Source organism: Trifolium pratense, linkage group LG7 (genome assembly GCF_020283565.1).
Source record: "Trifolium pratense cultivar HEN17-A07 linkage group LG7, ARS_RC_1.1, whole genome shotgun sequence".
Taxonomy (NCBI): Eukaryota; Viridiplantae; Streptophyta; class Magnoliopsida; order Fabales; family Fabaceae; genus Trifolium; species Trifolium pratense.
In genome coordinates, this window is record NC_060065.1 from 14,365,453 (window position 1) to 14,379,029 (window position 13,577).

At 29.7% G+C, this 13,577-nt stretch overlaps 2 protein-coding genes across 2 annotated transcripts; one reads left to right on the forward strand and one right to left on the reverse strand.

Moving 5' to 3' along the window:
* Window positions 1-1,025: 1,025 nt before the first annotated feature.
* Window positions 1,026-3,149, reverse strand: LOC123897469 (heme-binding protein 2-like). The gene is made up of 2 exons (XM_045948123.1): window positions 2,785-3,149; window positions 1,026-1,726 (listed from the first exon to the last, which is right to left on the reverse strand). Exons 1-2 carry the CDS (start codon window positions 3,018-3,020, stop codon window positions 1,279-1,281), a joined length of 684 nt encoding a protein of 227 aa, XP_045804079.1. The 5' UTR covers window positions 3,021-3,149; the 3' UTR covers window positions 1,026-1,278.
* A 5,172-nt stretch (window positions 3,150-8,321) lies between these two features.
* Window positions 8,322-10,413, forward strand: LOC123898670 (cationic amino acid transporter 8, vacuolar). Its single transcript, XM_045949683.1, has one exon. It carries the CDS (start codon window positions 8,434-8,436, stop codon window positions 10,201-10,203), a length of 1,770 nt encoding a protein of 589 aa, XP_045805639.1. The 5' UTR covers window positions 8,322-8,433; the 3' UTR covers window positions 10,204-10,413.
* Window positions 10,414-13,577: the final 3,164 nt, after the last annotated feature.

Sequence of the window (13,577 nt, forward strand, 5' to 3'; positions counted from 1 at the left end):
GACTGCAACATGAACATTTCATGTCAATCCATAAGTGGAAGGAGCATGATATTTGACAAACATAGTCGGCTAAACAAACCTATAAATAAGTGCAAGCGCGCTGTAACTTAGGGTTATCAAGTTTTTGAATATTGTGTGCTTATCAAAAAAAAAAAAAGTTTTTGAATATTGTGCTATTTTTTTTTAAACTTATTAAATGAATAAATTTGATTATAGTTATCGATGATAAATTATCCAATTTTTTATGTATTCGTCCCAAATAATAGTCTGTGTATATTTTTTTTAATAAAAAACTAGTTTAAAACCCGTGTGTTCCCACGAGTCTATTGACTTTTATTCTTGAAAATTAAATATTTAAAAATTGAGGAGTGATCCATTGACTTACTCCGCTTAATAACTCGATGTCGACAATATATTTCTTCAATCCAACCGTTGAATTCAAAGGTCTCATTGAGTAGATCAACTCCACAAATTTTTATATAAATTCAAAATCGTTTAATACTTTTCTTAATAACTTCAATTGAACGTACGACAAACTTTTTAAAAAACCGTTGAATTTCAATAGTTCGAATACATAACTACATTTTTTGAATTTCAATAGATAGGGTATGATGACCTGTAGTAGAAAATTCAAGAAACAATGAAGACTCTTGGTAGTAGAAAATTCGAATCTCAAAGAAGAATTCAAGAATTAACGAACACATCATGATGAATAATTGTAAAAATCTTGATCATTCAATGGGAGGGAGATTTGTTTTATAACATTAATAATGGTAGTGGCAATGGCGACAAACGCAGAACCTAGATGAATTGAAGTATGTAAGCCATATTATTTTTGCACTAGGAGTAGGCAGCTGAATCAAAGAAACTCGAGACAATGATGAATTTGTACGAAGAGACCATATATAAATGTTTGATGGGTTCTAAATTATACTCCTATGAAGCCGACATAGAAACATCAGAATAGAGTTCGAAACATCGAAACATGATTTCAATTATTAAGAGACCAAGTGAGCAAAGGTAGATTGGAGCAATCTAAACATCAGAGTGTCTTTTTTTTTTCCTCGTCATTACTCGTTCTTCAATAGTCATATCAATTCCTAATGATTTTATTTTGCAAGTGTAGCCAACTAAAAGAAGTTTAACATTACATGAACCAAAAACTCAAGCTGAAAGCATTGTGAAATACTTCAAGCTTGCACTTTATTTATATATTCAACAACATGTCTTAAGTAACACATAAGACTGCACTAGACATATTGCTTTCACATTGAAAACTTACATAACGGAAGGGGCACGATGCACTCCATTTTCCAAATCGAACAAGAACCATATCTCATTTACCCGATTATCAAATTCAAAAGGGGAATTGTACTGAGCAACAGAGTAAATCGAAGCATGACCAGCTCTATGGCTTTGATCAATAGCAGAAGACCACTTAGTACCGGCAATACTTTCCTTCAAAGCTGCAGCTTGCTCACCAACGTCTGTATCTTTGACAAATCCACCAAACTGTCTAACCGCTGCATACACAGGTTTCCATCTTTGAACGTGGAGATCCTTTGCAGGAGGCGGATTTGCTTGGTTCTTTTTAGGTACATAAAAGCTTACAATAAATGAGGACTCACAAAAGGGTCCATCACTGGGTAAGACTTCAGAGATCACAGGTGCTGTCATCTCAATTGTTTCCTTGTAGTTGTTCTTCCCCTGGATGTAATCAAATAGCCTGAGAAAAAAGAAAAATATTACTCTCAAGTTTTAGTTAATTAACAATTTGCTTTGAAGATCAACTTAATGATCATAGGTTTAGTTTGGGATGGAACAATCTCCCGGTTAAATTTTCACCGAGGAATCCAGTGAAAATCCTCACAATTCAATCTTCTATCAATAACTTTGACCACATGCGGTCGAGATAAATGACTCTGGTTTGAGATTCTACTACAGAGGATCCTTTCCCGTTTTAGTTTATTGAATCAACCATGCAAGTTAAAAGTTTAAATAAATCAAATTTCATTTCTGCAATGAGATGTGTGCTTGGGTGAAATAGCTTGATAAACATGGTTAAATTTGCCTTTTGTAAAATTGAAATGAAGGGATTTTATATTTGAATTTCTGTTATAATCTAGGTTCAGAAGCAAAATCAATTTTCATTTCAAGAATCCAAACATGTACATTTTTACTTTATTCTTTATAAACAAATGTTAGTATATCAATTGTTACGATAATATTTTCTCCTTCATCAGAATACCAAGCCGGTATTTTTACTTCTTTAACCTTTAACTCAAACCAAACCAGTTGAGGTTCCCAACCGACAAATTTTTGCTAATAACAGTTTTGACAGTAGATAGATAACTAATTTAGTTTAGTTGGTCCAGTGCTGATTGACGCTGGACTTAGTAAGAAGGACTACGGTTCGATTCGCCACAACTGCAATCGGTAAGGGGCTGGAACCACTTGATGACAGAACTGACCCTCGAACCAAATTAGGCGGTCCGGCAGTGAAAACCAAAAAAAAAAAAAAACTAATTTAAATATTTCTGCTAAGAATTCAAGCACACACCCCATAATTTAGTATCATAATAAATTTATCGATAGAAAATTCATCCAAATATACTAATCAATCAAATGCACCCACACCAAATAATTCATGAAACCTAAAATTTATTTTCCGCGTTATTTCAGTAAAGAATACATAAAACATTGAGAGATTATAACTGTATTACACTAAAAAGTAGAGTAGAAAAATAATTTACAATTGAAATACATTAACAGAAAGAAATTTACCTCCTGAAACCAGTTCTTGTAGCTTCAACAAGAGAAATGTCTTGAATGGGAGAATTGGAAATCCAAACAGATGAATTATAGCGGCGGATTTCATAGCCATTTCCCGCTTGTATGACTTCATAGGTGGGACACTCTATTCGCTCGCATGTTGGGGGAAAGACTGACAGGATACCCGACAGTGAAACTGAGATAATAGTTAAGAACAGTGTGAGCTTCAATGTAGTGGTGGTAGCCATGGATTTTCCAGAGTTAGTGAATGAATGTTAGGGAAGGGATACTTAAGCTGATAGAGGGTATTTTTCTATGGCTACGATGAAATTGAGATTATTATCCGCATATTATTAACACGTCTCTCATTTTCATATCTACTATGTAGACACACTTTTTTTTTTGTTTGTTTAATGCCAAATATTCATTAAAATTGCAAAATTCGTTGAGTATTTTTTGAAATGTTAAATATCCTCTTGTTCTGGATTGGGTCTAAGGCTGGCTCAGCGTCGAGCACAGTCCAATCCATTGTGATGTCGAGGACGGCCCAAAAGAGCATGATTTGGTTTGTTTGGGGTCAAAAAGCGAGCATTTATCACGTGCTCCTCCAATAAGGACACGTTGTCATCCAAACCTATCCACTAATCAGCGAAACAGTTTGGCCCAAGACCGCAGGATTATGAGCACGAACAGCTCATCCCTACTTTCAAGTAGAAATCCCGGCAGTCATCCTTTACTGGCATATAAACTCGACCCATAATAGAGACTTTTAGCCCAACGATAGGGCAGTATATAAACCCTCCTTCATTGGAGGGTCGGGTATTCAATTTTTATTCCTACTTTCTAACTTGTACCTCTAACTATGAACTAACATCTTATATGCTAATAGTTGTCTTTATCTATAACAATAATAAAGGGAAAACTTCAAATTTTGTGTAGCCTATTTTTCTTCCAAAAATACCCTTCACAACAATTACATCTATACCATGACAAAAATAATTATAACTTCCCTTCAATTTCTTTTTTTATCTTCCAAGCGTCACTTAACAATTTTTTGTAGTTTTTTTTATCTTTTCACAGTTTATGCAAGATGATACAATGATCATCGATTCAAGTTTTTTCTTTCTTAATACCCATCTCTCACATTCATTCTTAATTTTTTTATGTTTCTGTTTTTTCTTAAAGGCATGGGTTAAAATTGAAAGAGAGATGTGGTGATGGGTAAAGATTTAATTAATAAGTATAATTGGCAAGGATAATTGATGAACATTGATGGATTCTCATGTTAATTCATATAATTTCTTTTTTTTTTAACGGTCATATAGTTTCATTAATAATGTTTATTCTTTATTTTTTTTCTCTTATTGTTTGTTAATCAATTTCATTATTAATCTCTATTCTTGATTTTAATTCATAGATACCCCAATGGAGTAAACATTAGGAGAAATAAATGGTTGTGTCTCTAAGAAAAATAAATTGAAGAAGAAGAAGAGATACAATAGGAGAAAATATGAAATAATAGGTGCAGATCGATGAAGATATATTGTTGGTTCAACAATGGTCAATTTAAGTTTAGTTTTTATATATCTATCTATAGGTTTGATAGTTTAGTACATGTTATAGAACACTTTCTTTATTAATTTAAATAAAGAAAGTATGGTTTCTCAGGTTCTATATATTCTTTCCTTATTAATGAGTTTGTTTTCAATTATTATTCTATCGAACACTTCAATCAGTTTTTCGTTTCTATCTCTTTTAAAGAAAATGTGTATATTTGGGATGCTTCATTTAATTTGTATCAGTGTTATTCCATAATATTGCATTTTTGTACATTTGGTATGGTGGTGATATCATGACCTGTGATATATGCATGGTGCATTATTAGAGGGAGTTCTCATATATGTTTCAATTTAGATCGTGTACGGAACTGTGATTTTTTGGAGGAAAGATGTTGGCATTTTCTATTTGAATTGTTTGGGTAATTCTCAAGTTTAAAAATAGGTAATTAGGTTAATTACATGATCAATATGGATGATAAGGTTAAAATAATCTTTTCCTTTATTTTACTTTTACTTTTACTTTATATTCATTTTTTTCTTCTTTGATCATGCATTACAATAGCAATACATTTGGTGTGAGAATAAAAAACTATCATCATTTTATCTTTTCCTTTCTTTCTGCCGGTTTTCATCATTCTTCTAAATTGTTTCAAGTTTTCATTTTGAAGACTCTCTTTTTAAAAGTTAATTTCATTTTGCATATTTACCTATTTGTGATTACAGGTGGACCAAAACTCCGTAATATGGACACTAATTTTGTTCAATTGTGTCAAATATACTATGGTATTTTGAACACCTAAACTCTAAGGATACGTCGTCGGAGTAGCATATGTCGAGAGTGCAGCAAAAGAAAATTCAAATATATTCCGGTATTTTAATTATCATTACTAATTTGTTCAATTGTTTTTTAATTGAAATCAATTGTGTTTGAATTTGTTCATTCATGTCCTCTTGAAGATATGTGAAAGGCAACTCAAAATGTTGGAGGCTACACATGTACTACTAAGGAGAATGCAAATCGGTTGTAATTAATGATTGCTAATGGTCAAAGTGCAAATACAATTTTATTTGAAACTTCATGTATCTATTAATTTATTTTTTTTTTGAAGCAATAATGTATCTATTAATTTTAAAAGTTCAACTTTAATTATTCTACTATTTTTCCTAAAATCTTAAAGGGTCATGTTAACATGTACCCTTAGGTTATTTTAAATAGTAATTTTTTTACAGTAGTAATTTTAAATAGTAATTATATCTTGAACAAAATAATTTTTGACTTCTAATGGGATAAAATACACATTTTTAACATAAAATTACTATCTATCTATAGTACATTAACAAGTGTATTAATGACACATATTAAATTTAACCAATATTAAATATTATATGCAGTTTCAAAGGAACATGATATCATCACATAGTGAAAGTTAACGTGGTCATCATGATAAATAAGAGTTTCAGACTAAATGTGACAAAGAAAATACTACAATATAAACATAAAATTGTAAAAATAACACATTAAAACAAAATAGAAATAGTGTTTTGCTTTTTGTGTACTTTGCTACTTTTATTTTTCTTCTGTATTTATTTATTTTTTTGTTTTTTCAAGATTGATTCATAAATTAAGAATATAAATTTTTTTTTTCTTCTTTTCTGGTGGCTTTGTTTAAGTTCTTCATTGAAGTCAAGAACAAATACAACAAGGGGAATATAAAAAGGATGGTCAAACTGTGATCTTTTTTCTTTTTAGTTTTTCAGTTTTAATTATAGGTAATGTGCTTACAATTTTTAAGAATATAGGATAAAGTGTTTCATTGTTTCAAGAAACGTGGAATAGAAAAGAATATTTGGGAGTTCATATGGCTTGAATGATAAGCTTCTTGATGCGGTACGATGTGGTGGTACACATAATTGAAAATGCATACCACAATTTAAAACCATATATAGTTTATGTTATCAACAATGTTTACTTTGTACTCCTTCTTTAAATAAGAAAAATTGCATGAAGTCATTCTTAAATATAGTAAAATTTATTATTAAATTATTTTTCTTTCATTACAACATTTTCATTCTATAGCAACGCCTAAAAGTCATTGTGTAATGCACCCTCATCGGTATAAAAAAAATGTAAAAAAAACGTTGTCATAGGCTATGAGAACGGTTTCAGGACGTGGTGTACTGACGCGTTCTCTTAGCCTATCTCAATCGTTTTTAAGACAGAGAGTACTTCTAAATCCATCAAGGTGTTTCTTTACCTATTATGTCGATCAATGCACATAAAATACATTTTTTATTTAAATGGAAACTAAAAGTACACAAAAATTGAATTGAATAAGAATCAAATTTTTAGTAAAATCATTGTTTACGGTTTATATATACGTTAGCAAAATAGAAAATATGGACCACACAAACTGGCACAGAACGTGCCCGTTTGGCCACTAGTATTAATAAATGTAATTAAAATAGTTTACTCCTTTCGTCCTACAATGAGTGAATGCATAACTTTGACGATTAATATTTTTAATTGTATAATAGTAAAAATTATAAAAATATGATATTTTGAAAATACTCATCGAGATAAATTCAACATCTTATATGCTCATATTTGTTTTTATTTACTAGTAAGAAAATAAGGTCAAAATAAAATATCTGAATAGTACATATAATCAAAGTGACTCACTCATTTTGGGAGATATGAATATATGAATAATGTGACACGATAGATGGAGTATTGAAATTGATTAGTTGACAAATATGAGGTGGAACTGTGGAATCATGGTTACTTGACAAACTTTGTCCAGGTTCACACCGTATCCACGCAACACACGGTTCAGTACATTATGTTTATGTTTTTTTGGTTACAGTACATTATGTTTATGTATTTGGAAATAAAAACATAAATAGTATTAACTGCTCCATATTTCCTAAACATAACAGTAATTACATAATAATAAAAAATCACGATTCAATCTCGGCTAGTCAGCTACAAAGACTAATATTAATTAAGATTACATATATATATATATTTATTAATAATTATTTCTCCATCCCAAAATATAAAAATTTGTTGACAATTGCATGAATGCTAATACATAATTTTGATACGAATATCTTTAATTTTCTATTAATAAAATTATAAAATTATATTATTTACATTTATATACTTTTAGAAAAATATTGTCAAAACAAGACATATAAATAATACACTTAGTCAAAATATGTCTTATAAAATGGGACGGATAAAGTACTAGTTTAAAGACCTATGCACATGTCATTGACTTTTATTTGATATTTAAGTTTATCATTATATTATGGTAGAAATTAGAAAATTTATTTAGAATAAAATATTTGAAAATGTGCTATTTTCTGCAAAACTTATTAAATTAATAATTTTGATTATAATTATCAATGATAAATTATCCAATTTTTTATGTATTTGTCACAAATAATAGTCTCATGTATATTTTTTAATAAAAAATTAGAAATTTGATTAGCAATATTTAGGATAATTTAGTAAATTTGATATTAATTAACTTTATTTTATTGTATTATTATTACTTTTTATTGTTTTTTGTATTATTATATTATTATTATTATTATTATTATTATTAATAGTTAATAGTATTTTTTTTGTGAAAAATATTGTTTATGTTTCTATTTCTATATTCCTAATTTTATGGATATTCATCTTATTTTTTCTATAATTTTTTGTTAATTATTATATTCTCTTTTTTCTTTTAATAGATTATTGAGTATAGATTGTTCCGTTTTGTTTCAACCTATAATTTGTTTTTTTCTATTTTTAAGCACATCATTTTTTTTGTATAAGATAAATAAAATAAAAAGATAATACACTTAAAAATAAAAATAAAACAAATTATAGTTAAAAACAAAACAATTTATAGCATATTTATAGCATAAAAATAGCAACAAAACCTATTAACAGTGGTATATATATATATATATATATATATATATATATAGTATATCAGTGTGAGATTCAGTATCACTATCACCAACCAACCAACAGTGTTTTAAACTGTTAATTATCCAATTCCATCTGGTAGCGGGACTTTCAGTTCCTCACAAAGTTCAGTTACCGATGGAACAACCACCGACATCCTCTTCCATCGCCACCACATCTTCAAAGCCACGAAGCTACTGGCGATGGAGCAAACAAGATTTCTTCCCTGAACCATCTTTCCAAACCGGAAAAACTTACCGAGACGCTTTAGCAAATACTTGTCCACGCCTCAAGGACCGCCTTCTCAACCGATCAACAGACTCTCACGAACTCCTCGTTCTTCCAAAAGCCAGCGAGAATCGCATGGCTCGTTGCCTCACATGGTGGGACTTAACCTGGCTCGCTTTCGGCGCCGTCGTCGGTTCTGGCATCTTCGTCGTCACCGGTCAAGAAGCTCGTTTACATGCTGGTCCCGCCATTGTTCTCTCCTACGCTGCATCTGGCTTCTCTGCTCTTCTCTCCGCTTTCATCTATGCCGAATTCGCTGTCGAAGTTCCTGTTGCTGGTGGTTCGTTTTCCTTCCTAAGAATCGAACTCGGCGACTTCCTTGCTTTCATCGCCGCCGGTAACATCCTCCTTGAAGCTCTCGTTGGCGCTGCTGGTCTCGGTCGTTCGTGGTCTTCCTACTTCGCTACAATGATAAAAAACGATTCGGATTATTTCCGGATCCGAATTGACTCTTTCAAAACCGGTTTCAACTTACTCGATCCGTTAGCGGTTGCGGTTCTGTTAATCGCTAACGGAATCGCGGCTAGTGGAACTCGAAAAACCTCTATCTTAACATGGATAAGTTCAATTGTCACAACTTTTATAATCGGTTTTATCATAATAATCGGTTTTGTTCACGGAAATTCGTCAAACTTAACGAATTTTTTCCCGTACGGTGCTAAAGGTGTTTTTAACGCCGCTGCTGTTGTGTATTGGTCTTACACAGGTTTTGATATGGTTGCAACTATGGCTGAAGAAACCAAAAACCCTTCTAGAGATATACCAATTGGTTTAATTGGTTCAATGTCAATGATTACAGTTATTTATTGTTTAATGGCTTTGGCACTTGTGTCAATGGTTAATTACACTCAGATTGATCCTGAAGCTGCATATTCAGTTGCTTTTGTTCAAATTGGTATGAAATGGGGTAAATATTTAGTGAGTATTTGTGCTTTGAAAGGAATGACAACAAGTTTGCTTGTTGGGTCAATGGGACAAGCTAGGTACACAACTCAAATTGCAAGATCACATATGATTCCACCTTTTTTTGCACTTGTTCATCCCAAGACTGGAACACCAATTAATGCTACACTTTTGACAACTTTATCAAGTTGTGTTGTTGCTCTATTTACTAGTTTGGATGTTTTGTCTAGTGTTTTTTCTGTAAGTACTCTTTTCATATTTATGCTTATGGCTGTTGCATTGCTTGTGAGGAGATATTATGTGAGGGAAGCAACTGATAAGAGTGATTTATGGAAGCTTCTTTCATGTTTGTTTGTTGTTATTGGTTCTTGTGTTGTTGGGGCTGTGCTATGGAACTCGGGTTTGTTTGGTTGGATTGGGTATACGGTCGCTGCTTGTGTTTGGTTTTTGGCGACTCTGGTGATGAGTTTGCTTCCGATGAAGAGGCAACCGAAGGTTTGGGGTGTTCCGTTGGTTCCGTGGGTGCCTTCTTTGTCGATTGCGACGAACCTTTTTCTGATGGGATCATTAGGTTCTGAGGCTTTCTTTAGGTTCTTGATTTGTACTGGTGTGATGCTTTTGTATTATTTATTTGTGGGTGTTCATGCTACTTATGATGTGGATCATGGAATTGGTCAACAATCAAATCAAGATGAGAGAATGGAAGCTGCCAATTGAAGATTCTTTTATGTTGTGTTAGGAATATTTTAGCCTTATTTGTTGTGGAATCAAGCTTTAAAGTATTTCTGGTAATTGGAAAATATCTCTATGAAGTGATGGCCAAATGTGAATCACAACTTAACATTTGTGTAGTTTTTTCTTTTTTTTACGTTACCATTTGTGTAGTTATTAGATTTGATGTGATGAAAGAAATATTTCTTTGAGGCCGTTTTATGATCTTTTGAAGTCCAATGATCACGTTATGCATTTGTAACTTGTAAGTGTGCATACATCATGTATCCACTTCACAACACAGAATTTGGATTTACAAGTTTATATTAAGTGAAATAAAACACAAACTAAGTTAAGTTGTTGAAATTGTAATCACTCCTGCAAACTGAAATGTCAGAGCAAATTGTAGTGATCAGCTTATGATTAACCTTCAAGTCATGATCAAAACCTACCAAAGCCCTCTTGATCTTTGCAATGACATGTAAATGTACATTTCAGCATGATTAAGTTATTCCATGCGACCATGCCTTATTCATCAAAAAAAAAAAAAGTTATTCCAGCCTTTAGAAATTTGTCTATCTTCGCTCCCAGATAACGTTCTGGTCGTTGAAATTGAAATAAGGCCATTGAAGTATCGACATATTACTTCCGTCTCAAAATGAGTGATACAGTTATTGTTTCACTTATGTCGATGCATAACTTTAACGATTAATATTTTTAATTGTATAGTAAAAATTACTCTCTCCGTTTCAAATAACTTGTCGTTTTAGAAAAAAAATTGTTTTAAATTACTGGTCGTATTGATGATTTAAGGTTATAATTTGTCTATTATACCCTCATGTAAATTCCAAATATTTAGGAGGAGTTGTTGAAACGTAAAAGATTTAATATATATTTTGAAAACTAAAGTCTTTTTTTTTTTAATTTGTTTTTGTACATAACATTAATTTTTTATTTATTTTTGGTACATAATATATTAAATTTATTGGAAAGAGAAAGTGTGTGCAAAAAAAAAATATTGGTGAATTAAAATAAGGGTATAACAGGAAGATAAAGTACAAAAAAACACTTTCTTAATTTCTTGTTTTTTTTTTCTAAAACGACAAGTAATTTCAAATGGATGGAGTATAATAATTTGATATTTTAAAAATAATCATCGTGTCGAATCCAACAATATTTTATATTCTACTCCATTTGTTTCAAATTACTTGTCGTATTAGAATAAAAACAAGAAATTAAGTGTATTTTTGCACCTTATTTTTCTTCTTTTTTTTTGAAGCATGCACCTTATTTTCCTATTATACATTATTTTAATTCACCAATAAATTTAATATATTATGTACCCAAAAAAAAAATTACTCTCTCCATTTCAAATTACTTGACTTTTTAGAAAAAAAACAAGAAATTAAGAAATTGTATTTTTGCACCTTATTTTCCTATTATACCCTTATTTTAATTCACCAATTTTTTTTTCAGACACTTTCTCTTTCCAATAAATTTAATATGCTATGTATCAATTTTTTTTTTAAACAAATTATACAAAGAAGTTTAGTAAAAAACAAAAAGTTACAATAAAAAGATTTAAAATAAGGTGGGTATAATAGACAAAATATAACATAAATTATAAAAAAGACGAGTAATTTGAAAAAAAATAAAATTTTCTAAAAAGTCGAGTAATTTGAAACGGAAGAAGTATGTACCAAAAAAAATTTAGAAAAAAAAAACTTTAGTTTTTCAAATATATATTAAATCTTTTACGGTTTCAACAACTACTCCTAAAAATTTGGAATTTAGATGAGGGTATAATAGACAAAATATAATCTTAAATTATCAAAAAGACAAGTAATTTGAAACAAATTTTTTTCTTCTAAAACGACAAGTTATTTGAAACAGAAGGAGTAATATTTATTTTTATTTACTAGTTTAATGACATGTGCATTCGCACGTGTATATTCATTTTTTATTTTTTATTTGATTTTGCCACTATATTAATGTAAAACATTTATTTAAAATTAAATATTTAAAATTTTCTTATATAATATTGTTAAAATATAAGTGGAATTATTGTGTTAATTATTTATTGTAAACTTATTTATTCAATTTTTTATGTTTTAGTGACAAATAATGGTCTCGTGTATATTTTTAATAAAAAATTAGAAATTTTATTATGAATATTTAGGGTAATTTAGTAAGTTTGATACTAATTAACTTTATTATATTATTATTAAGAGTCAGGATCCGTTGACACCAACTAGTTTGACACCAAATGTTACACCTCTCAATAACGTTTTAACCGATATAAATTTTATAAAATCCACCGTTGGATTGAAAGTTTACATCATATAGATCATTTGTGTAAAATTTCAGACAAATCCAAAATCATTTGATATGCTATTGAGACACATAAAGATTAACGGCATTTAAAAAAATACAAAAACCGTTAATTTTGATGTATCTCAATAACATATCAAATGATTTTGGATTTATTTGAAATTTTACACAAATGATCTATATGATGTAAACTTTCAATCCAACGGTGGATTTTATAAAATTTATATCGGTTAAAACGTTATTGAGAGGTGTAACATTTGGTGTCAAACTAGTTGGTGTCAACGGATCCTGACTCTATTATTAATGGTTAGTAGTAAACTGTATAGTAATATTGTTTATGTTTCGTTCATCATAAAAAAAATTGTTTATATTTTTTTTATGAAAAATATTGTTTATGTTTCTTTTTTTATAGAGTATTTTTATAAACCAAAAAGAGTATTTTTTTATTTCTATTTTTATGCAGTTTCTTCTTTTTTTCATATTCTTTCTATAATTTTTTTATTGACTAAACTTTCTATAACTTTTTTATTGTTTTTTTTCTTCCTATTTTTATGTATAGATTGTTATGTTTTGTTCCTATCTATAATATGTTTTGTTCCTATTTTTAAGCATATCATCTTTCTATGTATTTTTTTTCTGTGAAATTATAATGAAGGATGTAAAATTTGCAACATGGTTAAAAGTAATAAGGATAAATTATGAACTTTTTTGGTAATCGATTTTAATATATTATTAATAGATTAGTAGAAAACTATGGTCAAAACAAGTTATATGAATAGTGCATATAGTCAAAATGAGTCACTCATTTTGAAACGGGGGAGTAATAATTGTCATTTTTTTTTTTTAGTTTTATTATTTTCATAAATTCACGACAGTAGAGAATGTCCGGTCTAACAATCAGGGTATTGTAATTAAATTGAGTTAGCCATTACTCAACTAATTGTTTGTCATTTTATATACATTGTTTAAGTTGATTCTTATATTTTGAATATTTTAAGTTGGTCTTTTATGTTTACAATGTTTCAAGTTTATCTTTCAAGTTTCTAATG

Excerpts from the sequence above, each read along its gene's own strand:
- LOC123897469 (XM_045948123.1), bottom strand. The coding sequence starts at position 3,020 with ATGGCTACCACCACTACATTGAAGCTCACACTGTTCTTAACTATTATC. Across the intron at positions 1,727-2,784 it reads ACAAGAACTGGTTTCAGGAG|GCTATTTGATTACATCCAGG; the intron begins GTAAATTTCTTT and ends CTTTTTTCTCAG.
- LOC123898670 (XM_045949683.1), top strand. The coding sequence starts at position 8,434 with ATGGAACAACCACCGACATCCTCTTCCATCGCCACCACATCTTCAAAG.